This window comes from Podarcis liolepis (genome assembly GCF_965112155.1).
Source record: "Podarcis liolepis genome assembly, chromosome: 12".
Taxonomy (NCBI): Eukaryota; Metazoa; Chordata; class Lepidosauria; order Squamata; family Lacertidae; genus Podarcis; species Podarcis liolepis.
Window position 1 is genome coordinate 7,753,660 of NC_139563.1, and position 20,129 is coordinate 7,773,788.

The following is a 20,129-nucleotide window of genomic DNA, read 5'->3' on the forward strand; positions in this document are numbered from 1 at the left end:
CTTACAGCTGCTCCACTACCGGTTGGGTCAGGAAAGGCTAAGGCGGCCCCTGGGTCTAGTAGCCCACCAATATCTCCTGAGCTGCAGAGACTAAGGTCTGAGAGAAGGAGAGACCTGAGTACTCGCAGGAGGAGTGCTCGCCTCTGGGCGAGACAGGGAGGTGAGTCACCGGGGGGATCAGGACTGGCCGTTACCCCGACAAAGATTAAAGGCTTTCGGACCCTGCCCCAGGTTGCGGGAGCAACATTGCTGTTTGCTAGAACCTGCCTGTGACCCTGTGCCTGACATTGCCTTGTTTTGTTTCCTGCCTTGGCCCTGTCAGACTGACTCCTCACGGAACCCTCGGATTTGGGACCGGACCTGGACGGCGTTGCTTGGGTTTACCCCCGGGTCCAGCACACTCAGGATCCTTTCCAACTCTACAATTCTATGATTCTATCAAAAGTCTTACCTCCCCATTCAAGAAGCAGTAGAGTACAGCGACCACGAAGCCCTGTAGGGAAGAGTAGAGGAACAGGGAGCTGTTCAGATTGTGGGATGTGATACATAAGTAGCAGTCAAGTTCAACATTCCTTGTTTTCCTAGAGTGGACATACAAGGGGATGTTTGGACCAGCCAGTCGAAAACTTCCTGTTTCCTCCTGGGCTGGGACATACTTCCTCTTGCATGTAACCAGAGGTGGGCATGACCTTACCTGTCCAGGTAACAAAAGCACAAAGCACGTAGCTCTCCTCCCTTCTTCTCCATTTTCCTTTCGTTGTGTGAACTGCCAGTCTGCAGTCACTGGGATTAACCACCCATATGGGGTAGATCCACATGTATATATATCTCTAACTAAGTCTGCCTTCAGGGATCCAACTGTGAACTGATGATGTGAGTAAACTACTTTTATATATCTTAAATAAGATTGTGGCATGTTTATTCTTTTAAGAAGGAACTAAGGGGCCTTACCAGGAATCTATATTGAGAAGCTCAAACAAGATTGCCACCAGAATGTTAAAACTCTGCTAAGTTATAGAACTTGCTAGCGCAAGTTAGGAAGGCTATTAATAAACAATATATCCTCTCCTGCTTCCCTGAACGATTCCCACACAGATGCAGTGAAAATTGCAGGTTCTCACTCTGCACAAACTGCTGGGGTATTTTTTGGGGGGGGGGAAGGGGACGTATTCTGCAACGTTTCACTGACGCAATAGTAGAGCATCACTGATGGATTTGCACATCATTCCATTTCATTAGTTGCTCTGCGATGCTTCAGTGTCACAGCACTATTGCCACCTAGAGGGCCGTTCTTTATTTGATTTCGACAATTTATATGCCGCTTGGTTCCTGGGACCTCCTAAGCAGTGTACCTTTAATCCCGTACAATAAAGGTAAAAAAAAATCAGCTAAAACTATAACATCAGAATTCAGTTGAAATGTCTGCTGTGGAGCAGCAAGACCAGGAATGCCCCCTGCCCTGCCATCCTGAGAGCATCTGTGGTGTAAAAAAGTTGCAGAGACTAATAATAATAATAATAATAATAATAATAATAATAATAATAATAATTTATACCCCGCCCATCTGGCTGGGTTTAACAAACTACAGCTCCCAGAATCCTTTGGGGCAGCCACAAGTGCTCAAAGTGGTATCATGGTGCTTTGAATGTGTGGTATGAACTTAGCCTAGCTGGAAGAGAACAGGGAGCCACAAGGTAGTGGAGTGGCTGTGCGCAGACTTATGGCTGCTCTGGTTTGCTTCTTGACGGAAGGAGCCAGCCGCAGAAAAAGCAACTGAAGTTACACTAGCAGGGGGGAAATTGCACACACAGGAGAAACCCCCTGTTGCTGCCCATTTTCTTCTTTGCGGGAGAACAAGAGCCAACTAAAGCAAACCTACTGAAACTCACAATCCCAAGTTAGCCATGTCCATTCACTTCAATGGGTCTACTCTGACATACCCGCCAACATTTCTCTACAGGACCGCCTCTCCCGGTATGCCCCTCGGAGGACCTTAAGGTCCATAAATAGCAACACCCTAGAGGTCCCGGGCCCTAAGGAAGTCAGATTAGCCTCAACCAGAGCCAGGACCTTTTCAACACTGGCCCCAGCCTGGTGGAACGCTCTGTCTCATGAGACCAGTGCCCTGCGAGATCTGATTTCTTTCCACAGGGCCTGTAAGACAGAGTTGTTCCACCTGACCTTTGGCTTGGAATCAACTTGATCCCCTCCCCCTCCCCCCCTTTCCTTTTTCCTTTCTCCTTCTGTTATGGAACTCCTATTTGGGGACTTCCCTGGCTTTTTTCTGGCCCACGTAGGCCCAGTCTGGATAGTTGGCCTTGGTGAAGATTTGACGTTTTCACCCCCCCAAAAGTTTTTGATTTGAGTTTCTACTGAAATGAGGCTGCATTTTAATTTTGTATTTTAAACTTGTTTTTAAGTAGTATTTTAATCAATTGTTTTTATACCTGGTGTTAGCTGCCTGAGCCCGGTCTTGGCTAGGGAGGGCGGGGTATAAATAAAATGTATTATTATTATTATTATTATTGAAAAAGGGACGTCCTTTTCCATAATAATAATGATTTTTATTATTTATACCCCACCCATTTGAATGGGTTACTCCAGCCACACTGGGTGACTTCCAACTTCCAATGCTTATATAAAAACATAATAAAACATTAAACATTTTTTTAAAAAAATTACTTCCCTATACAGAGCTGCCTTCAGAGGTCTTCTAAAGGTTGTATAGTTACTTATCTCCAACCTGCCGAAAGACACTAGGAATTGAATCTGGGGCCTTCTGCATGCAAAGCAGACACACTGTGGACTAAACCGCCGAGCCTCTGGGACTTGCCAACTGTAAGGTTGGCAGTTCGATTCTGCGCTATGGTGTTAGGTCTCATTGCTCTGTCCTACCTTCTGCCAACCTAGCAGTTCCAAAGCATATCAGTGCAAGTAGATAAACAGATTCCGCTGCGTCGGGAAGGTAAATTGTGTTTCTGTGTGCTCTGGCTTCTGTCACGGCGGTCTGTGTGCCAGAAGCAGTTTAGTCATGCTGGCCACATGAACCGGACAAGCTGTCTGTGGAAAAACGCTGGCTCCCTCGCCCTAAAAGCGGAGATGAACGCTGCACCCCATACTCAAATGTGACTGGGCTTAACCAACCAGGGGTCCTTTACATTTACCATAATCCTACCACTGAGATATGTCCTTCCCCTCTCCTTATCTGGGGTGGATGAGCCGGAAGGCAGATGGACACAGGCTATTTTGATGCATAAAAAGTAAAGGTAAAGGGACCCCTGACCATTAGGTCCAGACGTGACCGACTCTGGGGTTGCGGCGCTCATCTCGCTTTATTGGCTGACGGAGCCGGCGTACAGCTTCCGGCTCATGTGGCCAGCATGACTAAGCCACTTCTGGCAAACCAGAGCAGCGCACGGAAATGCTGTTTACCTTCCCGCCGGAGCGGTACCTATTTATCTACTTGCACTGGTGTGCTTTTGAACTGCTAGGTTGGCAGGAGCAGGGACCGAGCAACGGGAGCTCACCCCGTCGTGGGGATTTGAACCACCGACCTTCTGATCGGCAAATCCTAGGCTCTGTGGTTTAACCCACAGCGCCACCCGCGCCCCCATTTTGATGCATACTCACCTGGAAAGATCCCAGTCCCAGTTCAAAGACCAGCCTCTCCCTCTTGCTGACATTCTCTGGATAGAAGGCAAACACCGTGTAATGAATCCCAAACAGTGGAATAAGTAGCAAGGTGGAGCGAGCCAGTCTCCTGTTGAGATAAAGAGAAAGTGCCCTTCGTGAAACGATGTGGGTGCTCCAATTATTTGTGTCTGTTCCCATTTGGCAAGGAAGCGAAAAACCCAATGAGGACTGAGAGACCTAATATTTAGCATCCACATTTGAGTCCACTGCTCTTTACTAGACACGCACAAAGAAACACAGAAAACACAGGTCACCGATCTTTTGGGACCCACTGGAACACCTGGAACTTTGAGCAACTTCCATGGGTGCCACATGCTCTGGTTTACCCGCCTCTTCTGGATCAGCCCCCACACCCCACAAGAGACAGAAAGATGGAAGGCTAACACACACAAACTTCACTTTTTCCAATCTGTGCCTTGGACAGAACCATAGAGCTGAAAGAGGAAGTGGGTAAGGGTATGGTTACCAGATTTTTTTCAATGAATCCAGGGACACTTTTTCTTTTTTTTTCTTTTTTGAAGCTGAGTAGCAACAGGGAGTCAGCAGTGGGGATGGAGAGGCAAAAGACCCTGGGCCCAAGCACACATGCATATTGTATAAAGGTGCAAAGCCGTTCTTTCGCACCCTGTGAAACATAAATGCACAGAGGTTTTTTAAAAAAAAAACCTGAGCAACGGCCGCCCGCCTATAACTCCCGAGCCTCCCCCAATCAGTCAAAACAAAGGGGGAAGGAAACAGTAGATTGGGGGACGCTCAGGAGTCATGGGCTGGTGGTGCACCCTTGCCCAGTTTTTAAAAATTTCTGCGCATTTATGTTTCACAGGGTGTGAAAGAAGGGCTTTGCACTTTGCCTGGCAGAGAAACCACATGCCTTGCGCCCCTCCTGGGCAACAACCGCCCACCCGCAACTCCCGAGCCTCCCCCATCAGTCAAAACAAAGGGAGAAGGGGGCAGGAGATCTGTACCGCCAGACGTCCCCGGTTCCCCTTCGGCAGTGGCGGTGGCGGCAACTGCAGTCAGCATCCCAGAATCAGCCTGGTAGCGCAGTTGGCTCTGGCTGGCTTCAGGAGCTGCTTGCTGAGTGGCGCCCGCCATTTTTCCTCGCAGGAAGATCCAGCAAGTAAAAATGACAGGCGCCATGTCAGTGGGCAGCGAGCAGCTCCTGAAGCCAGCCAAAGCCAACTGTGCTACCAGGCTGGCTCTGGGTTGCTGAGGCTGCCGCTGCCATGTTTCCCAGGGACAGATTTGCAAACCTGGGGACTGTCCCCGGGAACCGGTGACATCTGGTAACCCTAGTCCATTTTCCAACTTCCTGTTTCATCTCGATGTAGGGAGGAAAGGGTAACTTCAGCCCCTCATGGCCAAGGGGGCAGTGGGTGGGAAAGCTCAGGCACTTTGGGGGAAGATCTCAGCAGTGCAACCGCATCCATTGGTGACCTCTGCTATAAAACATATGAAACCAGTTTCTGCGGAGTCCCTTTAGGGCAGCCCTCACCAAGTGCTCTCCAGATGTTCTGTACTACAACTCCCATCAGCCCCAGCCAGCATGGTTTCAACTTAGGGAAGGCTCTCGGAAGGTTGTAGGACTACAGCTCCCAGTGTGGTGTAGTGGTTAAGAGTGGTAGACTCGTAATCTGGTGATCTGGGTTCATGTCCCCGCTCCTCCACATGCAGCTACTGGGTGACCTTGGGCTACTCACACTTCTCTGAAGTCTCTCAGCCCCACTCACCTAACAGAGTGTTTGTTGTGGGGGAGGAAGGGAAAGGAGAATGTTAGCTGCTTTGAGACTCCTTAGGGTAGTGATAAAGCAGGATATCAAATCCAAACTCTTCTTCTTCTTCTTCCATCATCCTTGACTCTTGATCATACTGGATGGGGCTGGTGGAAGTTGTAGTCCAAAACACTAGGGTAAAGGAAGACTGTTCTATGCTAATATTGTTTCATCTGAATAGCAGTGTCTCTCCAGGGTTTTCCTCAGCCCTGATCCTTTAGATCCTTTTAACAGGAGATGCCTGGGACAGGACCTGCAACATTCTGCACCCATAGTTTAGGATCTACCAGTGAGTTATGGATTCTCCTCAAGGACTGTGTACTTCTGTACGCAACTGCTAATGATTCTGTCCTGAAATGAGACAGAGTTGAAATAAGTGCATGAAATGCTTTTCAAAACCCAGCTGTTCTCCTGGGGAATATTCATTCTCATCGACATCCACGGTAGTATTCTATTTTCTCGGTAGTGTGGAGAAAGCAAAATGATTCAGCACAGGAAAACAAGCCACGGAACAATACAACCAAAACATAAGCGGTGCTCCTAACTGCACTTCAGAGCAGATTTCTCATGAACCAGGAATGCAGACGGATCCCGTAAACCATCAATGATGCCTTGCTGCAACTTACAGGGAGATCTCTCTTGTGCAATCTCCTCAAGTGACAGCAGAGCAGGGATTGGGTAACCTCGGGGCCTGAAGGGGTGAATGTGGCTCCCTGGGCCCTTGTATCTGGCCCTTGGGACTCTCACCAGCAGCCCTGCTCCACACCTGCCTCGAGTGCTTTGGCCTGGCTGGAATGTGCCCTTGAGCTGTGATAATGTCTGGATCAAGACTGGTGGGCAGGAAACTCTGGATTTTGCTCTGTTGGTTACAGCATGGTGCTAACAGTGGCAAGGTTGCAGGTTCGATCCCCGTAAAGGGGCATCTTCATATCCCTGCATTGCAGGTAGTTGGACTAGATGCTCCTTAAAGTCCCTTCCAACTCTGATTTATGAGATATCTATGCAAAGGAAAGAGTCGCATCTGTTGCTCTGTTCACTTTCACTCCTGGCCCCACCCACATTTGCTCTGGGCCCTGCCCCCCACTGGCAGGTGGCCCCTGGACAAACGGGGTCCCTGAAGGCAAGGGACCTTCAGGTTGCAAATAACAGATTGGCAAATCAAATTACAGGAATTTGTGGAGATGGCTCAATTGACTAGCAAACTCAGAGGAAACTCAAAGCAAAAATTTGTGGGGAAATGGGATGGTTATAGAAGATATGTACAATAATAGTTTTGACTCCGTGCTAGCATTCAAGTGACAAAGGAAGTAAAAGGAGGTGGATAACAATTAAGGATTTATTATGTTTTCTGAATGTATTGGAAATTTAATTTGGAAAGGTTTATTGTTTTGGGTACATTCAATTGTAAGATAAAACATATGTGAAGGGACTTGACAGGAAGTCAAAATTGAAGAAAAGATTTTGTAAGATAAAAGGGGAAAAATAATTATTTTTTTGCCTCTGTGCGTGTGTGTGTTTTGTATGGAATGTTTGGGAGGAAGTAAGATGGTAAATAACATAACAAACAAAATATTGATGTATGTAATTTTTATTTCTCAATTATATTTTGTGGTAGTATGGTTGTAATGTTTTTTGTAACATAAAATCATTCAATAAAAATTATTTTTTAAAAAAGAAAGAAGAAAGAAAAAGGTTTCTTAGCCTTGCAGTAGGACCTCCTGGCAGGGGCAGAGGAAGGGGGTGCAGTGGGGGCAGGCTGCCCCGGGTGTCACCACTGGGGGGGGGGTGACAAAATGCCAGGTGGCCCTCACTGTGGGGCCTGCAGAGTGCCAGAGCCATGCGTCTCTCCTGGGAGTGACGCAGTGGCTTGGTTGCCCGCAGGCTCCGCTCTGCCCCAAACGGTCTGCCCGCCGCCTCCCCCTCAGCTGTAGGGCGGCTGAGTGGGAGGAGGCAGGCAGACTCCTCGGAGGCCCCACTCCGCTGAGCGTCCTGCCCCCATGAGTGGCTGTCCTCGCCCCCGGGTGCGCAGCATGCGTGCCGCCCTAGGCACCTGATCGGCTTGCTCCACCGCTGCCTCCTGGACGAAGAAATTTGCATTTGTGTGTGTGTTCTTGGTTTTCAGGATGGGTTGGAAAGACACCCCTGTTTGTGAAAGCATTGTAATTCACAAGTTTGCATGACCACTGCCCTTTGAATTATTATTATTATTATTATTATTATTATTATTATTATTATTAATAATAATAATTTATTTATATGCCACCCATCTAACTGGGTTGCCCCAGACACTCTGGGCAGCTCCCAACAAAAATACAGTGGTACCTCTAGTTGCGGATATGATCCGTTCCGTGGTGCCATTCATACCCTGAAAAGCCCGCAACTAGAGTGCCGCTTCTGTGGAAGCGCGGAGCACGGTAGAGCGCTTCTGTGCATGTGGAAAGCACGCAGAACGCTTCTGCACATGCGTGGTGAAACCCAGAAGTATACATTTCTGGGTTTGCCGCGTTCGCAACCCGAAAAGCCGCAACATGAAGCAAATGCAACAAGAGGTATGACTGTACTAAAACAGTAAAAACACAATACAACAACACGCACTGAAAACTTTGGAGATGAGCATCTGCAAGCTGTGGCAAATTAGCATTTTGGGAGAGTCGATGGAGAGGAGTGCTGATGAGCCAAGAAATCCCAGTTCAAATCCAGCTTCAGATAGGAACCTTATGCAAGACCTTAAGTAAGCCACTCTATCTTGCCCTCAGTCCTCCTGTCTGCAATATGGGGATCTGCCTTAAAGTGTTGTTCTTGATAAAAGGATAACTGAGGTTTGCACTGAAGTCTATGGAGGAGTTAGGAAATATGCTGTAGAAATATGTAGCATTACAAGAGAATTTTACTGCTGACCATTAAAGTCTTTTCAGGGTAGGGACAGACAGCTAATGGCAGAAGCACAAAAATACTACTGGAAAATTAGCAGAAAGCTCAAAACATGCTAGTAGGAGTGGCGCCAGCTTTATAAATAAATGGAAAGGAAGTTTCAAGCTCAGGTCAGGCAAACAGACACTAGCCCTACAATGCACCCATTTAAAAGCAAAACACATACATTTTGATTGCAATTCCTAAACCTCACGACGCTAGTTAATTTCTAGTGGACGTAACAAGCAGAAGCGCTGAATCGCAACCCGCATGTGCGAACGCTGCAGGTTGCAAACGTGCCTCCTGCACAGATCACGTTCATAACCCGAGCGTCCACTGTACAGTGGACCCTCTACTTACGTACCGCTCTGGATACGTAACTTTCGGGCTACAAATGTGGCAAACCTGGAAGTGTATACTTCTGGGTTTTGCCACGTGCGTGTGTGCAGAAGCGGTCTGCGCGCAAGCGCTCAATCGTGCCGCGCATGTGCGCAGAAGCGGCACCTCTGCATATGGACTTTTCAGGTTGTAGGCGGACACCCGGAACAAATTTAATTCGTATCCAGAGGGTCCACTATAATGAAAAGAATGGGTCCATCTGTTATTGACTGTATTTCAAAAAAGAAGGAACACATCACGAGTGGGATTTTCAGCTCTGATGCCATCCACAGATCTCCCTGAGAAAGAGGACTTTGGGTTTATGGGGCCTGCTCAGATTAGGCCAAATCAGAAGCCGGTCATTTGTAACTTTTGCACCCGGGCAAAGACAGCCCACCAGCTACAGGCAGTATATTCCCCTGGCATCAGAACTAGAAGAGATTTGAGGAAGAGAAGTGATAGGAGTTTGGGACATCCTAAGGCTGCCAGCCAGGAAGATGCTCCATACAGGTCATATGAAAAGTCAGGGAGCTGGTAGCACAACCAAGCTTCACTCCTTGCTCCCACCTCTAGGACTCCAGGTGCAGAGACACAAGATATGTCCCAGCTCAAGCCTAGAGGAGCAAGTGCAGCACATGAGTGGCAGAATGAGGCCCTCATCAGGCGGAGGAAACAAGACCCCAAAGTTTCATCAAGGCTCCATTGATGCTCCAGGAGGTGCCGAGGCAACAGCATCTATAAAACATCTCCTGCTTCCCGGATGCTGCTGGCAGAAGAACTTCTGTTGACTATGTCCTAGATCTGTGTTCAGGTTCTGTATCCATGGCTGGACAGCAATACGTCTGGCTCAGTAAAGCTTGAGCATTGCCCTGCTGGACAGCGCCCCAACATTGAGGAATCTGCACTCACATGACTCAGTGCTGTCCTTGTTTTTTTAAATAATAATAATAATAATAATTTATTATTTATACCCCGCCCATCTGGCTGGGCCTCCCCAGCCACTCTGGGCGGCTTCCATAGAAACCAAAAATACAGTAAAATATCACACGTTAAAAACTTTCCTGAACAGGGCTGCCTTAAGATGTATTCTGAATGTCAGGTAGTTGTTTATCGCTTTGACATCTGCTGGAAGGGCGTTCCACAGGGCGGGCGCCACTACCGAGAAGGCCCTCTGCCTGGTTCCCTGTAGCTTTGCTTCTCGCAATGAGGGAACCGCCAGAAGGCCCTCGGCGCTGGACCTCAGCGTCCGGGCAGAATGATGGGGGTGGAGACGCTCCTTCATTTTTACATTTTTTTTTAAGTTATACAATGTTTTAACAGCAAAAATAAGTCTAAACAAATCCAGCCTATGTTATCTATGACTTCTTTCCCCCTCTCTCTGCGGTTCCTTATTTTATATCATATTCTTACTGCATAATTAGTTCAAACCTATTTACAAATTTACCTTTGATAATCCCTTTAATTTTTTTCTTACCACTCGTGTTTATGTCAATCCTGCTAACATTTTTAACTGTCTACAGTTTGTTGTTTTTGTGCATTTTCTTTTGCTGCTCTTTTTCATTCAGTAATTTGTGTTTTGATGGTGTGGTTGCTGCTGTTTTCTTCCCCTGGTGCAGATCTACACTCATGGTTTATAACGTTATCATAACGTATTTGGACATACGATGTCTTGCCTGTAACCTTAGTAATGTGCTATTAAAATGTGACACCTGAGGAGCTGCAGAGCAGGCAGGAACCAAGAATAAGGGAACTACTGCATTGTTATGGAGGAAACAGGTAAGGAACATTTTTATTTTACCAGTATACCCTGTGACTTTTTAGAACAATATATCGAATATTGTTCTACTAACGTTAAAAAGGTCAGTGTAGATCCAGCCTAGGAATGGGCAAATCTGTGAGTGTCAGACTTTCTCTCGTTTTTCTACACGAGATTGGGATCTTTCTTTTTAAGCCCTCCTGAAAACGTATCAGTGAATTCCCCCTCCTATGAACGTGTTTGCAAGGGAATTTCCCTAACACAATGCATTTCTGCATTTTACATTCGCTAACGTGTTCATTTGTACGCACACTTTGTGCAGTTTTGTACCCTCTGCTTGGCTGGAGAAGTGCAAAAGTTGGAGCAGCGCAAATTCTAAAGAATGGCAATGTTTTGGTATGTATGTAATTCCCCCAAAAGGTGAATCGTACACCTTTAAATGCAAACAGGATCAAATTCCTGCCTCCCTCATCTGCAAGGTGTGCTTTTTTATTTATAAACTGCTCTGAGCATCTCCTTTGTGGAGGAGATAAGGACAGACTACATATTAAATAAAGAAATCTATCTATCTATATCTATCTATCTATCTATCTATCTATCTATCTATCTATCTATCATCTATCTATCTATCATCTATCTATCTATCTATCTATATCTATCTATATCTATCTATCATCTAATCTCTATCTATCTATCTATCTATCTATCTATCTATCTATCTATCATCTATCATCTATCTATCTATCATCCATCCATCTAGCAACTGTTTTTTAAAAATCTTTTAGCTGAGGACATGATTCTTCCGTTTAATTTTTTTTAAAAAAAATAGTTTATTATTCTGACGTTAGGCACCTTGAATAGTACAGTGGAACCTCTACTCACGCACGGAATGTGTTTTGGAGGTCTGTTCGTGACTCGATCTGGGTCGCTGGGAGAAGCGCCGTTCTGCGCATGTGCAGAACGGCGGCAGCCACTTCTGCGCATGTGCAGTCAGCAGAAGCCACTTCTGTGCATGCACGAATCACGGCAAACCCAGTATTTACTTCTGGGTTTGCCGCAGTTGTGAGTCGGATTGTTCGCAAGTCGGGGCGGTGGTAAATCAAGGTTCTACTGTGTAAGGAAAGGAAGGGCAGTAATGTTCTAAATAATGAAATCAACTCCTATCTTAAGCTAGGAAAATCTCCAAGCTTTCTGCTGAAACTGGAGTATAGGCATTTTTGTCACGCCATCCTTTTCTCTCCCCAACCTCTGTTCATTTACATCCCCTCCTCCAGCTCTATATTAACGCTGTCATGCGTTCAAAATACTGCAAAAACAATCTGAATGTGCTTGATTGCACCCAGGTTATTCTTTTGTGTAACAATTTAGCAAGACAAACATGTGCTCCTGAATGATATTAAGAATCCCAATGACCCAAATCTTGCAGAACCATAAAATTATAGAGTTGGAAGGGGCCCTCCAAAAGCCATCTAGTTCAACCCCCTCCAATGCTGGAGTGACAGCTTAAACCCCCTCCCCAGGACAGATGGCCAGCTGACCTCTAATGATTTCATTTTACTTTTGGCAGTGTTCTATCAGCGCACACAACCTCATATGTGTGTTGGCAAAACACTACACCAAAAACGTGTGATGCAATCATGTGCTATGATCACTTCAATACAGTCGTACCTTGGAAGTCGAACAGAATCCATTCCGGAAGTCCGTTCGACTTCCAAAACTTTTGGAAACCAAAGCATGGCTTCCGATTGGCTGCTGGAAGCTCCCAGTTCCAGATTTATGTATAAGCTAAACAAGCCATAGCTTAGGGCCCCACTCTCTTGGGGGCCCCAAAACCTGGATGTACATTTCCAGAATATAAGATAAAAAGCAAATAAAATAAAACTTACATACAGCAACAGTGTTTTCTGTTGTGTCGGCTTCTATGAGGTAAGTCATGGCCCCCGCCTGCTAGCCTGCTCCCTAAAATATCACTGGTTTGCTCATTTCGATATATGGGGTACCTACATTCTGCATGGACTGGTTGCATGGCAAGAAGTACAAATGGCTTTAGCTACCTATTAGGTCCATAAATTACCATATAGCATATATTCAGCAAAAAACAGCGACAATCTGTTGTTGACAAAGGACAGCTGGACATAGACAGGGCTCCATTATCTTCAGTAGCTTAGGGCCGCATCAAACCTAAATCTGGCCCTGGAAACTCCTGCAGCCAATTGGAAGTTGCGGAAGTCGTGCCAGGATGTTCGGTTCCAAAGAAAGTCCGAAAACCAGAAAACGGCGTTTGCGAGCCAAAATGTCTGAGTACCAAAGCGTTTGGGATCCAAGGTAGGACTGTATAGGTTTTCGTGTGCACACTTTATTCCTGGATACATGGACCATGATGATGCACTGAAGGAACTGAAAGCTGTGATAAGCTGAGCAGGTGCTGCCCTCTGTGTCGAATTTGGAAATTCAAGCAAAGGTGACTTCCGAGGTTGCGCCCATTGCTAGTCTGAACAAAAGCCGACCCTCTGAAACAAATGCATGTGACTAACTTAAGTCTATTAATTTCAATGGACTTTCTCTGAGTAGAACTTGGTTGGAGCCAAGCCATGGTGTTTACTATTTTGTAAAAAAACACTTCTAAGAATGCGTGTTCTCACAGAAGCCAACCAGATGGCTGTGGGAAACCTGCAAGCCGGATTTGATCACAAGAATAACTACCGTATTTTTCGCCACATAAGACTCACCTGACCATAAGGCATGCCTAGTTTTTAGCAGGGGAAAGCAAAAAAATAAAATAAAAATATTATGCGCAGAGCGTGTAAGCGGCTCTCGCTTTTCTTGCTTTAAACCCTTCCGTCCCTCCTCCCGCTTCGCTGAGAAGCCAGCAGAGCAAGCTACGCAGCTCTCGCCGAAGCCAGCAGAGCAAGAGTGGTAGCTGCGCAGCACCTCTTCTGCAAAGTGGGATGAGGGACGAAAGGGAGCCCTTACAAGGGAGCGCTGAGCAGAGCCTGGCAGTGGCTCTTGCTGGCTTTTCCGGGAGGTGTGGGAAAGGACAGAGAACAGCCTGTCAGCCCCTTCTCCCACCTTGTGGAAAAGCCCCCAAGAGCCGCACACATGCTCCACACGGCTCTTTAAAGGGAGCGCTGAGGAGAGCCTATATGCATCCCAGGCTCTGCTCAGCGCTCCCTTTAAAAAGCCGCAGAGAGCGTGTGTGTGGCTGTTGGGGGCTTTCCCACGAGGTGGGAAAAGGGACTGACGGGCTGCCTTTCCTCCTCCTCAGGGAAAAGCCCCCAAGAGCCACAGACACGCTCCGCGCAGCTCTTTAAAGGAAGCGCTGAGCAGAGCCTCCCGCCTGCATTCGCTCCATAAGACGCACACACATTTCCCCTTACTTTTTAGGAGGAGAAAAGTGCATCTTATGGAGCAAAAAATACGGTATTTCCTGCGGCAGTTTCCAGCAGCTGTGGAGGCAGATAATGTCTAGTAGTCATCCGTAGCTCTCTTCTCCATGAATTGGTCTAATCCTCTTCTAAAGCCACCCAGGTTGGTTCCATAGTTGTGTGAAGAAATGCTTTCTTTTTATTCATCCGGAATCTGCCAACATTCAACTTCATTGATGTCTGTGAGTTCTATTGTTAAGCGAGGGGGAGGAAAATGTTTCCTCTGTCCACTTCCTCCATGCCGTGCCATGGAGAAAGGGCATTACTTGAAAGAAGAAGCAAGGGAGTAGAAACCAGAAGGGCAAAACCAGAAGCACACGTTGGTTCGGCTTCAGGAAGAAGAGTAGATCATTTCGAAATCCAAAATCTGCAGAGAAATTTGTAGGGAAACACCGGGAGCCTCTCTAGGCGACCCTTCACCCAAGCAAGCTTGCCATATGAGTCCTCCAGCCAAGCAGCAAGGGGGAATTTCTAAACTCTGCTTCTTGCCACATGGGAGCAGGATAGAAGCAAGCCCATTCAGACAACCAAGCTACAATGACCAGCTTGCCGAGTGGTTATAGGCAACAGAGGGTTAGTGGAGATAGCTGAATGCTCCCCGCCCCAAGCACCTCTCTCATCCCCCATCCACCTTCGCCACCCACACTTTCAATGAATGGCAAGAAGGGTAGTAGCAATGGAGAGGAAGGTTATATACTTTCCCCTTCTCTCTCTCCTTTGTCCTGATGAGGGCTTTGCCTGTGTCAGGATTTGCCCTCTGATTCTTTGAAAGTCCCCCCCCCCCTGTACAAGAGGCCTCATTTTTTCTCTCTCTTATTTTCAGAGTACTTCTGAGTGTCTGTGAATGTGGGGTTTTGAGCCCACTGTACCACTGTGAGAGGACGAAGGGTGGTGTGTATTTCTTCCTTCCTTCCCTGTCAACATTTCTCCAGGACCTTGCAGCCTCCCTGGGTGCCCACACATTTCTCCATCTGAGAAATGTCCCACTGAAGGAGCTGCCTTATGACGTCTTCCCCTGGGCTTTAAGATGAAGTGTGGACACCCTGGAGGGCTGCAGAGAGCGGAAAGCTGGTGAGATGATTTGTAGAATGAAAGAAAAGACACTGACAGACACCCCTCGGCTGCGGAGGAGAGGGCTATTGATGGCTACTAGCCATGCCCTGCCTCTACTGTGGAGGCAGCAAAAGCTGAGGAAGCTGCTGCCAGAATGGCAAACATGAGGAAACCTCTAGGAAGTGACAGTGCTCCTGTGCTTGAATCCCACTTATGAGTGTCCCACAGACATCTGGTTGGCCATGTGAACAGGATAGACCATTGTTCTGATTTTATGGAGGTGTCTGTGGGTAGTGTATGGGGGTGTTTCCCCCCTTCTTTGTTAAACATTTACCTGGCACTCTGAAGCCTCATCAGCTAGCTGCACTTCCTGATAGGGAAACAAAGCCATGAGAGGAATTCTTTATTTTAGAGTAGGGTATAAATTTCATTGGACGCGGGTGGCGCTGTGGGTTAAACCACAGAGCCTAGGACTTGCCGATCAGAAGGTCGGCGGTTCGAATCCCCGCGACGGGTGAGCTCCCGTTCCTCGGTCCCAGCTCCTGCCAACCTAGCAGTTTGAATGCACGTCAAAGTGCAGGTAGATAAATAGGTACCGCTCCAGCGGGAAGGTAAACGGCATTTACGTGTGCTGCTCTGGTTCGCCAGAAGCGGCTTAGTCATGCTAGCCACATGACCCGGAAGCTGTACGCCGGCTCCCTCGGCCAATAAAGTGAGATGAGCTCCGCAACCCCAGAGTCGGTCACGACTGGACCTAATGGTCAGGGGTCCCTTCACCTTTATAAATTCCATAAGAACTTTAAGAAGAGTCTGCTGGGTCAGGCCAAGGACCCATCCAGTCCAGCATTCTGTCCTCACTGTTGCCAGCCAGATTCCTGTGGAAAACCCACCAGCAAGATCTGAGCATGAGAGCAACTCTCCCCTCCTGTGGCTTCCAGTAACTGGTATTCAGAAGCATCAGAAAGGTAAAAGGTAAAGGACCCTTGGACAGGTAAGTCCAATCAAAGGCGGCTATGGGGTGTGGCGCTCATCTCACTTTCAGGCCAAGGGAGCCGGCGTTTTTCCACAGACAGCTTTCCGGGTCATATGGCCAGCAGCACTAAACCTCTTCTGGTGCAACGGGACACCGTGACGGAAACCAGAGCAGACAGAAATGTCGTTTACCTTCCTTCAACAGTGGTACCTATTTATCTACTTGCACTGGTGTGCTTTCAAACTGCTAGGTTGGCAGGAGCTGGGACAGAGCAACGGGAGCTCACTTTGTCATGGGGATTCGAACTGCCAACCTTCTGATTGGCAAGCCCAAGAGGCTCAGTGGTTTAGACCACAGCGCCATCCGTGTCCCAGAAGCATCACTGCCATCATGACTAGTAGCCATTGATAGCCTTCTCCTCCATGAATTTCTCTAATCCTTTTACAAAGCCATCTAGATGGTTGGACCTCACTGCCTCAAGTGGGAGTGAGTTCCATAGTTTACCTACATACTGTGTAAATGAATACTTTTTTTTTTGTCTGCCTGAATCTACAGCCTGCATATTTTGGGTTGTTGTTGTTGTTTTGCCCCAATGGAACAGCACCATTCAGACATGGATGTTCCTTTTATTGGGACGCTATCAGCAAAAAGCACACAGAAAGTAACAGACAAAGCCGGCATGCAGCGGACGAGAAACACAGACGCTACCCTCAGCGGCGGCTACAGCTATGACCACGTCTTAGCAAACATGCATCAAAAAAACACACACACAGAGAGAGAGATATTGCCACAGGATCGCGTACAACTTACAAGGTAATGGTGGACAGTTCTGACATCCTGCAAGCGTGTTGATTAGCCCTGCTGGACTTACAGTAGCATTTCTGAACGCAGCTGCTGAATGTGACAAGATCAGCAAACAAAGAAAATAAATAATAAAAAAGGAAAATAGATTTCTCTCTCTTTTCTTTTCAGCTTATCACAACAAGGCCCAGGAGGCATGTCAAACCCCAGAACACATTTTGGATAGGGTAAGATGTCAAAAAAGGGAAGAAGCGTCATGGCAGGCACATGGAGATGGAAGGTTTTTTGGGTTTTTTGCAAGGATACTGGATTGATGCAGGAGAAGGGGCTTTTTTTTGCATTCAGCCACAGAACCAGCAGAAGCTTGCAAAGAAGCAGATGGTGAAGCCAATCGATAAATGATGGCAAATTAACTGAACAAAACACATCATAGATGCAGCTTGTGATTTTGATGGGTTCAGCTACAAAGCTAGCAAAAAGAGTCCCCTTGCAAATTGAAAATATACTATAAGGAGATCCGCTCAGCTGTTTAGATTTTCAGAATATTCACTTGGCAGATTCAAATGACAGAGGAGCAGAGGAACAATGAACACAAATGTTTAAAATATTCACGGCAGAAAATCTGTTTGAGGTTTTGCCCAAGGGAGCCATTTTAGATTTTGTTGGACGTTCTCGTCAAGATTTAAAGGCCTGCTGTTGATTATGTGGAACTAAGAAAATACATTAGATGAAAGAGATCCTTTGGAAGTCCGAGGCAGCTTCCACAGAAGAGGCACGAATACATCAGCTGCTAACGATTTGATTGCTATTTTTTTTCCTGTCGTTCTCAGTGCGGAAGAGCCAAGCCTTTTTTAAACCAAACCCATTAACAGAGATAATAACTTTAGCAATGTTAAAGCCATCTAAATTGGTCGCAATCTCTGCCTCCTGTGGCAGGCGGTTCCACAGTCTGTGCGCTTCATGAACAAGTCCTTTCTTTAATTTGTCCTGAATCTTCCAGCGTTTCAGCTTCATTGGATTTCCATGAGTGTTAGGATAGAGGGCAAATCCTCCCACCTGATATATTTTTTCCATACCATGTCCTTGAAACTTTGAAATCTTTCAAACTGTTAGATTTTCAAAAGGTCAAAACCCCTCTTTTGTCCAGTGCAGTCCCAGGACTGCCGAAGATGTTGTGCAACCCTGGTTTATATATATTCAGTGAGTCATAATGTTAAATACATACAGTACGTTTGGTTTATACAGTGGTACCTTAGTTCTCAAATGCCTTGGTACTCAAACGTCTTGTTTCCCAAACACTGAAAACCCGGAAGTAAGTGTTCCGGTTTTTGAATGTTTTTTGGAAGCCAAACATCTGACGTGGCTGTCAGCTATTGTTTCTGGGGCTCCTGCACCAATCAGAAGCCGTGCCTTGGTTTCCGAACATTTCGGAAGTCAAACGGACTTCTGGAATGGATTACGTTTGAGAACGAAGGTACCACTGTATTTGGCACTTTTGTTTTTGCTATTTATTTTGTGTGGGGTTTGTTTGTTTTTTTGAGGCTTTTTTGGTTAATCTGTTTTTGTGACTGTGTGGAACCCAGTTCAGCTGACTGATTGTGTGACTGCAGAAATGGATAAAAGCCCCCCATCCAAACAACGACTATCATTAGTGCAAGTAAGGGAAAAAAATAATTTAGATATTTATAATCTACAATACTGTCTTATTTATTTTATAGTACAGTACATTGATTATTGCTTTCATTCTATGCATCAATGGTCTTGTCAGAAAGCAAAATTCATGTTAAGTTGCTGTTTTAGGGTTTTTTTAAAAGTCTGGAACGGATTAATCCATTTTGCATTACTTTCTATAGGAAAGTGCGCCTTGGTTTTGGAACGCTTTGGTTTTGGAACGGACTTCGGGAACGGATTAAGTTTGAGAACCAAGGTACCACTATGCATTATTTGTTGCATATGTTTTCTTCATTGGGTTGGCTAACTAGGGCAACCTATGGATGAGAGGTCTACTTCTCCAGATTAGATTGAACCTGTCTACTCTTGGAGAATGGAGTTCACACACACACAGCCATTGATAATGTATTATTCTTGGTATTTCTCTACATTTCTGCAACATACTCCCATTACACCTGTGGGGGGTCTGCGATATGCGACCACCGGAGAGATGCTCTCAGAGGTCCATCTTGTATGTTTCTGTATCCCACAATGCAAACCTGGAAATGGAATGCGGGTTCTAGTTCTGAACACCTGAGACTACAAGTCCATGCCCACTTTCCTGGGAGCAAACAACACCGGCCTCAATACGACTTCCTTCTTTGAAGGCAGGTGAAGAATTGCACAACAGGGACTTTTGCTTTCTCCTTTTTAATAATGGGGAGCGGGAAAGGGAGAAATGGGTTTCTAGCTGTCACTGTCAGCGACAAAGTTGAGAGCAACTACCGCCACTGTTGCAATTTCTGTGGAAGCAACAGGTGAAGATTGGGAAACAGATACTTTATCTTTCCCTTTTGCAAAAAGCTACATCGGATAAGTCAACGGGGAATTCGCAGGTCATTTTAATGGATAAAAAAAGCCCTGGTGGATATAAGCAACACATTTCAACAGATTTCCCCCCAAATGAATGTTGGCAAAGGATTCTGTTCCTAAGTGTTCGTTCTCCCAGTTCTCAAAATCACCCAATCCCGTTTCTCTGAATCCAAGCATATAAATACGGAAGAGCAGCGCTAAACCTGAACCACAACCAAACAGTGACATGAGAACATCAGGCTTGGGAAGATCACAAGCAGGCTGTGATGGAGGTCCAGCGCCGAGGGCCTTCTGGCGGTTCCCTCATTGCGAGAAGCAAAGCTACAGGGAACCAGGCGGAGGGCCTTCTCGGTAGTGGCGCCCGCCCTGTGGAACGCCCTCCCATCAGATGTCAAAGTGATAAACAACTACCTGACATTCAGAAGACATCTTAAGGCAGCCCTGTTCAGAGAAGTTTTTAATGTGTGATATTTTAGTGTATTTTTGGTTTCTATGGAAGCTGCCCAGAGTGGCTGGGGAAACCCAGCCAGATGGGTGGGGTACAAGTAATAAATTATTATTATTATTATTATTATTATTATTATTATTATTATTATTATTATTCATATTATCTCTAACATCTGGAACTGGAGGTCTAGCACCTGTGGAGGTAGAGGCTGTAGTCTTAGCTATGGTTGCTAAAAGCTATTAGGAGGTCTATCCTCTAGATCAGGGATGGGAACATCTGGCCTTCCAGATGTTGGTGGATTACAGTTCCCATCAACATGAGTGGTAGTGGTCAGGGATGAAGGGGATGTAGTCCAGCAACATCTGGAGGGCTGGAGGTTTCCCAGCTCTGCTCTACA

The 20,129-nt window shown here is 46.4% G+C and overlaps 2 protein-coding genes across 7 annotated transcripts in view; both read right to left on the reverse strand.

Annotated features, from left to right (window-relative positions):
- The window catches only part of GHRHR (growth hormone releasing hormone receptor), a 395,967-nt gene that overhangs the window by 30,410 nt on the left and 345,428 nt on the right, over nucleotides 1–20,129 (reverse strand). The gene's annotated exons all lie outside the window — the stretch shown is intronic.
- ADCYAP1R1 (ADCYAP receptor type I) overlaps nucleotides 381–20,129 on the reverse strand; it is a 134,533-nt gene continuing 114,784 nt past the window's right edge. For 3 of the 6 annotated variants that reach the window (XM_083467070.1, XM_083467072.1, XM_083467071.1), the window contains 3 exons: nucleotides 16,771–16,854; nucleotides 3,631–3,760; nucleotides 381–493 (listed from right to left, as the gene is read on the reverse strand). In XM_083467070.1, the coding sequence (XP_083323196.1) occupies nucleotides 428–493; nucleotides 3,631–3,760; nucleotides 16,771–16,854 (280 nt within the window). In that variant the 3' untranslated portion in view covers nucleotides 381–427. The remainder of the gene's footprint in view (nucleotides 494–3,630; nucleotides 3,761–16,770; nucleotides 16,855–20,129) is intronic. The other 3 variants (XM_083467073.1, XM_083467074.1, XM_083467075.1) reach the window with 1 other exon arrangement.